Genomic DNA, 14,963 nt, shown 5'->3' on the forward strand with positions numbered 1-14,963 from the left:
TTATGGGAACACTGTTACTTATGAAACTTTTCCTTCAATTTTATTTGAAAGAAGGGTATTTGCACTTTGGGAGGTCGAGGTGGGCAGATCATTTAAGGTCAGGAGTTCGAGACCAGCCTGGCCAACATGATGAAACCCTGTCTCTACTAAAAATACAAAAATTTGCTGGGCATAGTGACAGGTGCCCATAATCCCAGGTACTTGGGAGGCTGAAGCAGGATAATCGCTTGAACCCAGGAGGCGAGGTTGCAGTGAGTGGAGATCACGCCATTGCACTCCAGCCTGGGTAACAAGAGTGAAACTCGGCCTAAAAAAAAATAAAAATAAAAACAAAAAATAAAAGAAAGGTTCCCCCCCCACACAAATATCATCAAGAAAAACAAACTTTAAAATATGTCTTATCTTGGGGGCCTTGATACTTACTTTATTTCACATTGGTTAAAGTCTTATTAACTAGGCTTGGCATGGTGGCTCATGCCTGTAATCCCAGCACTTCGGGAGGCTGAGGCAGGTGGATCTCTTAAGTCCGGGAGTCTGAGACCAGCCTGGCCAACACGGTGAAACCCCGTCTTTACTAACGAGTACAAAAATTAGCTGGGCATGCATGGTACACAGCTGTAATTCCAGCTACTTGGGAGGCTAAGCAGGAGAATTGCTTGAACCCAGGAGACAGAGGTTGCAGTAAGCTGAGATCGCGCCACTTCACTCTAGCCCGGGCAACAGAAAGAGACTCTGTCTCAAAAAAAAAAAAAAAAAAAACATTACATTAACTGGGGCCACAGATACAAAAAAAGTGTCTTTAATTAAAAGGAGTTCATTTATAAATCTATGCTAAAATTTTAGAAATTTGAGTTGAATAGACTGTGAAGAAAATATACAATTACCAAAACTGACTCAAAAAGTAGCAAATGTGAACTGACCACTAAAAAGGGAGCAGGCCAGAAGCTTCATAGCAATTTCTTTGAAGCCTTCACAAAACTGTTGGTTTCCCTGATACTTCAACTGGCAGAACACAAAAAAGATGAGATGCTTTAAAGTTTATTTTATAAAGCTGACATAATATTGATATCAAAATCTAAAAAAGAAAACAAAGCCCCAAATACTTTATAATGGATGGGATCTAGCAGTATATACAGAGAATAATACCACACAGCCAAGAAGGGTTTCTTTCAAGAATTTAAAGGTGGCTTTAACATAATTGAGTCAATCGATGTCCTCAAAACATTTGGGGAAAAAATCCCACACATATCGCCTCCTGCTTTAAAAAACTAACAAAACAAAAATGCCAACTCTTTTAGTAAATTATGATGAGAAACATATTTTAACATTATAAAGAATATATGTGTATATATACGTATATATAGTCAAAAAGTCAGCTTCATGCTTAACTATTAAATGCACAAACATTATCTGTGAAGCCATGAAAAATACAAGGAAATCTACTGCCTTTTAAGAAACCATGCTCTTAAAGTCCTCTATAGGAAGAGATTAAAATATAAATAATTTAATATTTAATAAAAGATTAAAATAAGATATTTAATAAGATTAAAATATTAAAAGGAAGGAGGCAAAGTTATTATTATTTAAACTTAAATGATCATCCACCTAGAAAACCTAAAGAGGATCAACTGAAGGACTGTTAGAATTAACAAAACTCATTAAGATATAAATATGAATAAAATAAGATATAAATATGAAATTTGTAGAATAAATGAGTGAACAAATTCACAGTAAGGGCAAAAATACAAAATAATAGAACTAAACTGATATTCCATAAACAGATTCCAATACTTAAGAATTTAGCATATGAAAATAAGCCAGGCGCAGAAAGATAAACTTCACATGTTCTCACTTATTCATGGCAGCTAACAATGAAAACAGTTGAACTCATGGAGACAGAGTAGAATGATGGTTACCAGAGGCTGGAAAGGGTAGTGGACGGTGTGGGAGTAGAGGTGGTTAAAGGGTACAAAAAATAGTTAGAAAGAATAAGATCTAGTATTTGATAGCAGAACAGAGGACTATAGTCAATAATAATTTAATTTTATATTTTAAAATAGCTAAAAGAGTATAACTGGATTGTTTGTATCACAAGGGATAAATGCTTGAGGTCACAGATGCTCCATTTACCTTGATGTGTTTATTACGCATTGCATGTCTATATATCAAAATATCTCATGTGCCCTGTGAATATATATACCTACTACGTATCCACAATAATTAAAAATTGTAAAAATGTTGGAAGGAGACTTTAAAGAGGAAGAAGAAAGCATAGTGTGTCTCATCTGAAACTGCTAGTAAGGCAGAACTGAGATTTGAATCCAGAGTCTGTGAGAATCCAAGTCTTGTGTGCTTAGTTCCTATTTGACAGTATGCCCCATTTCTTATCATTTTACGGAGAAACGATTTTAGTTGTTTAAAAAAAACCCAGAATTTATCATATGAAGAAAATGGAATTTCAAACCACAGGGGGAATAGTAGATTATTCCATAAATAGCATTTGAGACTAATAATTGGTTGACTGTTTAAAAAAATGAAAATGAGTTACATCTCACAACATACTCTAGAAAAATTATAGATAAAATATTACAACATATGAGACCACTAAAGAATTCTAAGAAAAAAAGAAAACATTGACTGTATCTTGGAATAAGAAAAGGTTTTTCTAAATATATAAGTAACGGTAGAAAGCTAATGAGGAAAGATGTATAGTTTCTGCTACATAAAAATAAAAACCTTAGGTATGTCAAAACACCATAAACAAAACAGTAAAAGATAAAAAATAAATGGGGGAAAATACTTGCAATATATGATTGAAAAGGGATTATTATTCTTTTCATATAAAGTGTTATTATAAAACTCCAAGAAAAGAAAAGGATGCTCAATCAATAAGGAAAACGTTTTTAAAGGTTAAGATGCAAGTAGCAAAACGACAAATGTCCAACCAATTTACTGACCCTAACAAATACTAGATACGAAAACTGGGCTGAGTTCATTTTTCTCCAATCAACTTGGCAAATGTTAAATCTAACTTACAGTGTTATGGAAGAGTCAAGAAAGTGAGAGAAAAGGCCAATTTCTAGAAATTTATTCAAAATATTAAAAGCTGTGCCAAACATTTATGTACAAGAATGTCTGTTGTATTACTTATCTTCTTTGACTTTGGGCACTATAGATTTAATATATACTTCTTATAAAAAATTAACCAATTCAGAGCAAGACACTCTACTATACATACAGTACTGGAACCTGCCCTTTTAAATTTAGTGTATTGTGAAAACCCTTCATTACTTTATTTTATTTTTATTTTTAATGTCAGCTTTTATTTTTAGATTCAGGGGTACACGTGCAGGTTTGTTACATGGGTATATCGTGCAATTCTGTGATTTGGGGTACAATTCATTGTTACCCAGATAGTAAGCATGGTGCCGAATAGGTACCATGCTTTTCAACACTTGCTCCCTCCCTCCATCCCAATGAAAACCTTTTTTTTTTTTTTTTTTTTTTTTTTTTTTTTTTTTTTTTTTTTTTTTTTTTGGCTCAATCATGTCTCACTGCAACCTTGATCTCCTGGGATCCAGTGATTACCAGCCTCAGCCTCCCGAGTAAGTAGCTGGGACTACAGGCATGCACTACCACATCCCGCTTATTTTTTTTTCTTCTTTTTGCAGAGATTGGGGGGAGGGGTGCTCAGGCTGGTCTTGAACTCTTGGGCTCAAGTGATCTGCCTGCCTCAGCCTCCCAAAGGGCTGGGATTACAGGTGTGAGCCACCTTGCCTGGCCAGAAAACCTTTTAATAGCTAGATCTTTTAAATAGCTACCTAGTAAATCATTGCACTGACATAGAAAAATAAAGGATTTAAGAAATCTCCTTAAATAATTGTAGCAGTGTGGTACTAGCAACTTGTTCTTACAAACAATTCAACAGTCACCATCTTCTACATTTTTCTTTGCACATTTCAACATGTATTTATGTAGGATTTATCAAAAAGTGAAATTGATGACTCAGAAGTTATACCCACTTAAAATTTGTAGCTATTGCCATATTGACTTTTAAAAAAATGTTGTATCAGTTAATATTCCCACAACAATGTATGGAATATTCATAATAGTGACAAATAGGAAAAATCTATATGGTCAAAGTGCTTCAAAATTCCTTATAATATATATAGTCAAGGGAATATTTCCCAGCCACTAGAAATGTTATAGATAAATGTTTAATGGCACAAAAAATGTTTGTTGGCTGGTGTGGTGGCTCACGCCTGTAATCCCAGCACTTTGGGAGGCCGAAGCAGGCAGATTGCCTGAGGTCAGGAGTTCAAGACCAGCCTGGCCAACATGGAGAAACCCTGTCTCTACTAAAAACTCAAAAATTAGCTGGAAATCACTTAAACCTGGGAGGCAGAGGTTGCAGTGAGCCTAGATTGTGCCACTGCACCCCAGCCTGGGCAACAGAGCGAGGCTCCATCTAAAAAAAAAAAAAAAAACCAAAACACAAAAAACAACAACAAAAAACTATTATGAAAGATTAAGTTACAAAAACAAGTACATTAAACAGTGTGAACCCACTGGAATACATATACGCTTTTAAAGAGTACTTGCCCTATCTATATAATAGTATAATAATAGAATAAGAATAGATACTTATACTATCTATATAATAGATAATACAAGTATAATAGATATTATACTATCTATATAATAGATATCTATATCTACATAAAGATCAATAGTATACTATAAAGAATAGATCCATCAAGTTCTAAAACAAAAAATCAGTTATCTTTCAGTGGTGGAAATATAGGTCATTAAAACACTCTCTTTCACTTGTCTTAATTTTCCAAGTGTTCTAGAGAAAAAATATGTTTTTGCAATTGTGAAGACATTAAATTATAATCTATTTTTTAAAAACAATAAAACACCATCCTGAAGACTACCAGTATTAGTGATGCAAGACTTTATATGCAACCATCCTTGATTGTCATAATAAAAAATTTTTCGGGATTAACATGAACACCACCAAGTGTTTGCCAACTGAGTACCTCAGAGTATCCTGCACTGAGTCCCCAAGAGGTCATCAAATACTTATTGGTCCCTGCTGAGGCTCGGCCTGTGCTCAGAGGTGCCAAACACAGAGATGAGGAGGAAGAAGCCCTCAAATTGATAGAGGAGAGAGGTTAAGCACCAACCAACATTAATCCAAACCAGAACACAGTGGGGCCAGGGCTCTGATACTGGGGTTTCCAGCTGGAAAAGTTAACACATTCCAAGATGAAAACTGGTGAAGCAATGGCAGCCTGGTTGTTACAAAAAGGGGTTCCGTCTTGATGAAACGCTAACCAGCAAAAAACACTTCAAGGGTACAAACGTGAAGGTGAAGAAAACGGAAAGCCTTTCACAGTAAGAGAACAACAACAACAACAAAATTTAAAGCCAAAAGTGCTGGGCATAGAACTCACTTGACTAGGGGAGCAGCTCCATGTGAAACAAATTTCCTTCCTCTGACTTAGAGCACTAGCAAAATACATTACATTCCATCTCAATGAAACAAATTTGCTTCCTCTTAAGCACTAGCAAAATACATTAAATTACATCTCAATAAACTTCCAACTTTTTCTAAGTCCAGGTAGCAACTGTTTATTTCTTAAGTCATACTCAGTACAACAAATGTGTAATCTTTAGCAGAATTTACCATTTTACCCAGTTTTTACCTAGATTTTTAGTGTTATTCTAAAGGGAATGTGCATTGAACTTGAAGAGCTCCTAAGAGATGGTTTTGGTAGTCTAGTTTTCTGGCTTTCTTGAGTCTATGAAAGATTTTTATACTTGACATTTCCAAGGGGGAAGAAAAGGCTAAACGAAACCAAAAGCCATCATATAAGTCTCCCAATCTTCCTCTATCTAGGTGCAATCTTAAACATATTAGCCCTTTAGCAGAGAACTACGTTCATATTTTTAAATTAGGTGATTAAAAATATATGAAATGGCAGCAAAAAAATGGTCAGCTTTTGGCAATCCAAAGGAAAAGGTGACATGATTAGTACTGGTAAGCTTAAGTTTAATAACTTAGGGTCGTTACATTTTCCATGGATAAAGAACAAGAACACTTAAAATCAAGAGGTCTCAGCGAGAGGGCTAACTCTGTCCTAGTCAGCAAGACAGGCCTTAGAAGTGCCTTTAATAATAGCTTGTAAATTCACGGTGGCATTTACAAACGTCTGAACGTACTTTAGGTAAGATGCAATTGGTTAAGCCAAAAGTTTCCCTGATAGCAACCGACTGAAAAGCAGTGGTTCTCCAAGTGTCCCTTCTGCCCTCTCCCCATCAGCAACATAACTACACCTGGGAACTTGTTAGACAGGCAAAACTCCCACCCACAGAATCACAACTGCAGCAGAGAGGGCCTGGCAATCCATTTTAACCAGCCCTCCAGGTTATTCCAATGTAAGTCCTGCTGTAGAAGATACTACAGAGGTTTTGAGTATGACATCAAGCACAACATGCTTAATTCAGTGTGTACAAGCCATTTTCATTTCCGTTCACCAAACCTCCTCTTCCCGTTGCCCATCGCTTTTAGAGGGCAGTGCAAAGAGTAGGACTTTGTTCAAGACACACTTTGAAAAGGTCCTTAGATAGGCCTAATGGAAAAGTCATCTATTTTTCATGTTACCACAGTAACAGTAACAAGAAGCATCATTTATTCCTATAAGAAAAGTCCCCATTGCAGGGGACATTGAGTATTTACAGAAGGATCACTTTATCCTGAGGAACCCAAAATCTGGAAAAGCAAATATGGAAAACTCAGCCTCCAAGGCTTCCATATTCACCTTTACAGCCCATGTTCTAAGCGCACACTCCCTAATTACAGCTGCCCAATACGGAAAACATGTGTCCTAGGAAAATCTCCACTGTCTACTCTGAAAGACATCACGTCCAGTAATAGAGAAAATGAATGTCTTATTTCAGTTCCCGTACTGGTCCCTCAGTCCTGACTTAAACAGGGAAGGTGATCTATTTCGCCTCTGCCCATCCTTAAGGCTACTTCGTGTCCTATGATATCATTCTTTAGGTCCACATTCAGTCCTTACTTATGGGAGTTGCTATAAAAATAATAAAGCTTATTTCTGGATTATAAACCCATTTTTGTATCATAAAATCAATTGCATTTTGTGTGCAGTCCTTATTTTTTTTTCATAAATAGCTTCCATATTTACCATCTCTTTTGAGTCTTACAACAGCTTATGAGGTGGGCAGAGTTTTATTATTCCCACTTTACGGACGAGAAAACTGGAACTTAGTGCTAACCTCCATAAACAACTGATCATTGAATATTAAAGAGGAGATACAAACGCTTTGCATAAAAAAATTAAAGAATTCATGATGTCTAAAAGAACCTCCAGATTTGCTTGAATTTGTCATCGGCCAAATAATATTCACCAGAAATTACCTAGGTAGGTTTTTAGGTTGGGTGATATTTTTCGAAGGAACGGTAAAGAGCCTGGAGATGAGATAAATGAAAACCTACAAACTCTCCCAGTTATACAACTCATATAACCTGCAATGATGTCTGGAATTCTATGGGGTTCAAAGTAACAACGACAACGACGACGACGATGATGATGATGATGAGATTAAGCTCTTACTACATACCAGGTATATATATTTAATATATACATTAAATATATTCAACAACCCTGTTAATATCCCCATTTTGCAGGTGAGAAAAACAAGGCACAGAAAAGCTAAGTAACTTGCCCAAGATCACACACACATCTTGCTCCGTGAACACAGAGGAGGAAATGTAACTGGAAGTGCCAAGCCCCTGTGCGGTCTGCCTGCCAGTGATGGAAACCTGACATGGGAGGGCAGCCACCACAGGAACCTGGGTTATGTTTCCAGTGTTGCCATGTGGGCAACAGTCTTCACATTCTCTTACTCAAAACATTAATCAATGCTCAGGTTCCAAGTAATCAAACATTAACTGAGACTCCTAACAGCCTGTTCCTTCTCAGACTAGGCCCACGAAGATTTCCTAGATCTTGGGTAACGATGGAACACTGGTTGATTCTCCTGGAACTGCCTTCAACTATTTAAGAAAAATCAGAGGGGAAAGCAGCTTTGGAGGAAACGTGCAAAGTAAAGCTATATGTGGGAGGCAGCAGTTCTAGTAAATGCACAGAACTCACAGCTTTGATTTTTCTTTTAAAGACATGTAAATAAAAAGGAGTCCTCACTGGCATAAATTACTCCTGCCTTTTTTTTTTCTCCACTTTTTTCAACTGCTCACATTTTGGAACTGTGTGAACCAGCTCTTACATATTGATCAATCTTTTAAAGTTTATACATCATTTTCTTAAGGAAAGAAACAAAGATCAAGCTGAAAAGAATATTCAGGCAAAGGAGAAAAATCACACGATGAATGAATGCAGTCTTCGTGGGTGAGTATTCTGGGATGGCAGTGTGGGGTATAGGGACAACTTTCAAACACTTACTCAAATGTGCTTACCTTCGTCATTTCCTGCCTCTAATTTTTACCGAATAACCACCTTGAGATCCCAGGAATTCAATAGGAAACTCAATTGAACAACAAGTTCCAGGGTATTCCATATAATCTCTCTTCAAGGCAAAGTCCCAAAACTGAGAGATGGGACTATAATCACCACAAGTTAGGTGACTTTTCATGTTCATATTCCTTCCACGTTCTTTGACAATCCTGGTCCAACTACTTATTAATCGTGGACCCTGTGTGCTTTATTTCCTCTGCTATATAATGAGTATAATATTGATACCTTCTTTATCAGGTTGGTGTGAAAACTGCATGAATAAATGTAAAGCACTTGGACTGTGTCTGACACACAGTAAAATGCTCGAATAGTGTCAGCTGTTATTATTACTACTACTTACTACTATTATTTGCAAAAACACTACAAGGGATAATTATATTCAGGAAGCTTCCCTTGTATCGGTAATGTTTTATTGCTTTTTCTAAAATTTAAATCAGAGCAACAGTCAATACATGCACACAAAAAAGGCAATTATTCAAAAAAGTGGGGGAAAAGCCTCCCATACCCATGTCACCTGCTGGTGAGTTTCAGGTAAGGGTGTAGCTGGGAGCATCCGGTTCCAAGACTGCCTTGTATTTCTCTTAGAGGATGCCTCCCCTTCTGCTGTGGTTTTTAATCGGCGTTTCTAGGGCAGGGTTGCAGGCGGGGTTGCGAACCCCCTGGCGTTGAACAGGGAGCTGGGTGAGGCTGCGGCTCTGGGCATTTCTGGGGAGGGGTTCCACGGCTTTCCACAGACTCTAACGACCCTGTAGCGAGCCGCATGCTATACAGGGTTAAACTCGGGGCATATCGAACGAACAATTCACTTCACCGAAAACTGTAGCAATAACCGGGACACCTGCACTGTTAATCAGCTATCTCAACACCAGAGAGAACTCCCAGCACAAGGGGCAAGAGCTGGCCAGGCGGCGCGCGGCGCTGCGCCCTCACTGCGTCCAGACAGACCTGTGAACTTCACCGCCAAAGAACTCACCGATCCGCAGACCCGACCAGGGAGAGGGGTTCAACTTCCCCTCGCCTTCCCCATCCCTCCTTCATTGGCAAGGACATACTCAAAGGAAACTGGCAACGCGCCGTCTAGGGTTTCGATCCTGCCCTCGGCTGACACCGAAACCACTTCTCCCAGGAAAGTTAATTAAAGGAACCATTAATCCGCACAAAAATCCAAAACCTACCCCCAAAGCTCAAGAGCTCTGAAAGGAGATTGAGGGCGTCTCTGCGGATCGTGAACATCTCTGCTTGTCGCTGGGGCTTAGGGGTGCGCAGGGGGTGCCAAAGGGGCGCAGGCAAGACCTGGCCAGAGCGTCAGACGCCGGCCCCCATTCCGAGGCGGCCCAGTCTACACGCCAGCGATGCCGGCTGAGCCGGGTTTGGAGGCGGCCAGGTAAGCAGGTAGGTCTGAGCAGACACACAGCCGCGGTGGATTAAAGTTCAAGCCCGTTCACACCCGCTTCCCCTTCCCAGGCGTTCTCAGGCACGGCCCAGGCAGCCACTTTCCCGGGGAAGCCTGGGCGCTCGACCGGACAGTCCCCTTTGTCATTCTTAATGACTCCCCTTGCCTCCCAGGCGCCAACCCATTGAGACTATTAGCTTCTCTCCACTCTCCCAGGCGGGCGCAGAAACCCCCCAAAAGGGGAGCTCGGCGGGGACCGGGGGAAGCAGGGTGTCGCGGGGCGCAGGGGGCGCCGCAGCCAGCGTACGTACCCAGCGCGAACAGGGCGAGCTGTCCAGCCGAGGGGACCATTTTACGGGCGGGCGGGCAGCAGGCGCTCCAGCCTCCTGCCCTACCTGCGGTGCCCGAGTGGCGGAGCGGCGCCGCGGTGCGGGGGAAAAGGCGACGACCAGGCCTGCCCCCGGCGCAGGAGGGCGGAGGGAGGACCGAGCGACTCTCTGCTGGCACTGGCCCCGCAGCGCTGCCCGCCGGGCGGAAATAGGCGGCTACCGTCACCTCCTCGCCACTCGGCGACTGGGGCACGGCTGACCCCCCCCTCCCGCCCCGATGGGGGTGCCCCCCAGAGGGCACAGAGGGTGGGGGTTTGGGGTAAGGGGCGGGGACGCTGAGTGCACCGAGCAGGGCGCGGGCTGCTGGGCGGGGCGACCTGGGATCCCAGAGCCTGGCGGCGCGAGCTGGGCACCCGGGCCAAGGAAAAGGCAGGAAGCGCCTGACTTCAGACACCACCCCCGACTGCCAGCGCCGTGCGGCAGCAGACTCCGGCGTGCGGGGTCGGCTCGCTCCGCGCAGCCGGATTGTCCTGGGCCGCAGTGGCGGCTTCCAGGCTCTAGGCGGCGGAGCGGAGCCGCCCGGGCGCCCGTTACCTACATCGAGGGGCCGCTCCTGGGGCATCTCTGGGGGCGGGGAAGGCTGGAGGCTGGGGACACAGCCAGGAAAGGGACCCGCGAGTTTCGCCGGTCGCTTGCCAAGACTTGGCTCAAGGAGAGCGGTTCCCGAATCAATGAAGAATTTGTTAAACTAGGTTTCCCACCTGTGCCCCAGTCCCCATCAATTCTGGCAACGCCTGCCGCCTTACCTCCCAGGCAGGCCACATCGTAATGATCAGTCTTCGTACTTCTGGCCTGGGGCTGATAAAAGATGGGTCTCTATGACGAATCTGGTTATATAGCACCACCAGCTGAGGCCAAGAGCCTGCTAGCCTACCACCAAGTGTACCCCGAAAGAGGGGTGTGTGGGCCCGAGTCACCTGGGTGGTCCTTTCAGGATTTGTGGCTCTGAGGTGGCCCCTGGTGCTGGAATTTGGGGATATGGAGCGGATACAGGGAAAACATTCTGGGCGAAGAGTGGAAGATCCATAGATTCCTTGGTGACCCTCATGGGGACAGTACACCCGGGAGAGTCATGTTCTGCAGGTACCCAGAGTTCACGGACTGACCCTCTTCTCCTGCCTCCTCTGGCCTAGGTGCTCCGAGTAGATCCAATTTCCTTGGAGGTGGGGGTGGGGGGTGTTGGGCCTGGGGAATCTATTGCTGCTTACTTGGGGAGGCTCAGGCTCTCACCATTGACTTTTGCCCAGTTTGTTTCATATAAGTAGAGCAACCTAGTTTCAAGAAGGAAGCACCAGGCCATTGGTCTCAACATTTGGGCAGGAAGCACCAGTATAAATCATTCCTTTCAATACATTTGTTGGAGCATACTTTGTTCTTTTAGGGTAACTCTTTTCCTTGGTCCACCCCATGTGTGTACAAGACACACATGCACTTCCTTTAGTAGGTTGTCCCTGACTCCCACTTCCTTCAGGTTGATCTTGACCTACTCTGGTGGTTTCCCTGTCTTCTCCCTAAACAAGTCTGCCTTGGCTACAGAAGGGGAGGAATCAGGGGTTCCCCCACCCTTCTCCTGTTCCCCAGGACTGGAGAAGGACCTGACTCCTTGCTTCCTCCTAGAACACAAATCAAGCTCATTGTGGCTGAGGGATGGCTGCCCAGCCCGCTGAGAGTCATGCTCAGCAGTTTCTGCTTATCTGTCCCCTACCCCCAAAGTCAGAGGTGGAGGGAAGTAGCAGAATCAAGCCAATTTCCTTCATGATTGGAAAATATTTTAAATCAAGAGGTAACTTGCAGGCCAGGCACGGTGGCTCACACCTGTAATACCATCACTTTGGGAGGCTGAAGTAGGTGGATTGCTTGAGCTCAGGAATTCAAGACCAGCCTGGGCAACATGGTGAAACCCCCATCTCTACTAAAAACACAAAAAATTAGCCAGACATGGTGGCATGCGCCTGTAGTCCCAGCTACTTGGGAGGCTGAAGCACAAGAATCACTTGAACCTGGGAGGCAGAGTTTGCAGTGAGCTAAGATTGTGCCACTGCACTCCAGCCTGGGTGACAGAGCCAGACTCTGCCTCCAAAAACAAAAACAAAAACAAAAACAAAAAAAAAAACCACACAAACAAACAAAACAGATAATTTGCCATCTTACAGACTAAAGAGTATCCAAATCAAAGTACATTTTAATGCTTGAAAAGCATTAATTCTCCCTCCAAGATTTTCAAAAGCTGGTCCATATCTACAGTTTTATAACCTTCCAATTCATTCATTCAAGTCCAACAGGTCATCAGGGGCTGGTTTTTTTTTTTTTTTTTTTTTTTTTTTAACTTAAAGATCATTTTTTGGTAAACTGAATTGAAATGATTTTTAAATATTTAGTCATAGAGGCAACATAATATCCTAAATTGTCGATGCTCTAGCATTTGCATTTTATATATCTCATTTAATCCTCACAATAATCTTATGAGATAGACCCCATCCCCCTTTTATAAGAGAACAATCAAGGCCGAGTGAATTTAGTAACTTATCCAGAATTACACAGGCAATAAGGGGCAGAGCTTGATTTTGAAGACAGAACAAGCTGGTTCCAAGGCTCATGTGCTGGTTTCTATGCTATGCTGCCTCGGCTTCCACATTTTTTTTTTTTTGAGACGGAGTCTTACTCTGTCGCCCAGGCTGGAGTGCAGTGGCCGGATCTCAGCTCACTGCAACCTCCGCCTCCCGGGTTCTCGCCATTCTCCCGCCTCAGCCTCCTGAGTAGCTGGGACCACAGGCGCCCGCCACCTCGCCCGGCTAATTTTTTGTATTTTTAGTAGAGACGGGGTTTCACCGTGTTAGCCAGGATGGTCTCGATCTCCTGACCTCGTGATCCGCCCGTCTCGGCCTCCCAAAGTGCTGGGATTACAGGCTTGAGCCACCACACCCGGCCGGCTTCCACATTTTTAATAAGGACAATGCTTAACTCATTGGGTTGATATGAGTACTAAATGCAAGAATTTATTTGCATAGTTAGCACAATATTTGACATCAACAAAGCTACCTCTTATTTAAAAGAAAACTCCCTCAGTGGACACACCTTTCCCTTCTCTTAGTTCCTTTCCACTATCTTTATGTTATCATTTTCATATCAGCTCCTTTGCTTGAGCATATGCATGTACATACACGTGCACACCTCTTCCTATGGGAAATATCTTCACAGGTGAATCAGGAGGTATGAAGTTGTTTCTCAGCCTGTGGTGTGAAAGAAATTAGAAAAAAATGACAGAATGCAATTTAGAGCAAAGCAATCATTTTTCCTAAAGGGTGGTATGACATTTTGTATTGGAACACCTCACTCTCTGAGCCAAGTGAAATTCCAACTGTAGCCCCTTGAAGCTGTGTGGAGACTCAGGTATGCGCCTTCACCTACAGACACTGCATCTGTCTGGCTTGGCCACTGCAGCTCCTGTTTCTCTGCATGTGGAGCCTGATAATTATGTGGCCTTCCCATTAAGAATCTGCCTGGACTGCCTTTGCACACACTTGCTGCAGCTGGTCTTGAGCTCAGTATAATCTCTTCTGCGAGAAGCCAATCACAGCCTCTCCTCCCTGTGCAAACAAGAGAACTATGTTATACTCTACTGAGAGCCAGTAAAACCCCCTGTCAGTTTTCCCTTTCCTTTTTCCTACATGCTTATTATAGAGGGTATGTTTAAAGAGCCCCCTTCTTCACTGTGATCAGCCTCCCCCTCTTTCCTGATTCATTTGTGGAAGTGATTGTGGAGTTGTGAGCACCAGAGCCTTCCCTGAATAATTCAGGCCAGCTGAGCTTGCTGTTTTAGATCAGTAGTTACCCAAGATACTGGGGAGTGAACAGCCCAGACATTCTTTGGGAGGACGCACAGCCATGGGCCCAGCATTGAAGGAATTACAATTCCCACAGTCAAGCCCCAGGGAGCAGTGCCTAGGCTGGCTTCAGGTGGCTGCAGGACCTTCCTGGGTGACAGCAGCAGACAGCCGGGCTCAGAGGGAAAACAGGATGGGGCACCTGGTATAGTGGGAGGGCAAAGGAGAGATGTCATCTGTGTATATGAAAGAAAGAAAGGGAAGTTTTATTAAGGACTCTGGAGAACTGTGTTTAGGGAGAGTGAGGAGATTTTAATGTGTTAAGGGATTTAGGAAAAGAAATCTATTGTCTAAATATCAGCTCTCTCTGGGGCCTTAGCTATTAGTGTGTTCCTTATCTCTTGCCAAAGGAAAAAGTAGGAAACCTTATGCTGGGCTCATTTGTACAGTTTTCATCACCAGCATAATGGGCAAGGTAAGAAGAGATAAGAGGCATTTGCTTTGTTCTCAGCTACCTTGGTGATTTTTGTTGCCAGTGCTGTCCGAAGACTGGTCTGACCTTCTGCTTAACATCTTCCATCCCCCAGCTCTCAGGCCTACCTTTGGAATGCACATTGAAGTTGAAAATGAAGCTCGAATCTTTCCTTTCCAGAGATTTCACAGAATGGCTCTAAAGCCCAGTACTGAAGTGTGGAGGCTGGTGTTCCACTAGTGGTCCAAGCAGCTCCATGTCCTAGTCAAGGTGCTAGGTCAGAGTCTCTAGGACTCAGGGTCACCAGATGGCTACCACGTG

General features: G+C 42.8%; 1 protein-coding gene across 4 annotated transcripts in view; it reads right to left on the minus strand.

Moving 5' to 3' along the window:
• TGFA (transforming growth factor alpha) overlaps window positions 1-10,628 on the minus strand; it is a 108,318-nt gene extending 97,690 nt beyond the window's left edge. The window contains exon 1 of one of the 4 annotated variants that reach the window (XM_023224007.3): window positions 10,269-10,628. In XM_023224007.3, coding sequence (XP_023079775.1) covers window positions 10,269-10,308 — 40 coding nt within the window. In that variant the 5' untranslated portion in view covers window positions 10,309-10,628. Of the gene's footprint in view, window positions 1-9,739; window positions 10,180-10,268 lie in introns of those variants that run through there. The other 3 variants (XM_023224008.3, XM_023224005.3, XM_023224006.3) reach the window with 3 other exon arrangements.
• Window positions 10,629-14,963: the final 4,335 nt, after the last annotated feature.

The sequence above is a fragment of the Piliocolobus tephrosceles genome, chromosome 15, assembly GCF_002776525.5.
Source record: "Piliocolobus tephrosceles isolate RC106 chromosome 15, ASM277652v3, whole genome shotgun sequence".
Lineage (NCBI taxonomy): Eukaryota > Metazoa > Chordata > Mammalia > Primates > Cercopithecidae > Piliocolobus > Piliocolobus tephrosceles.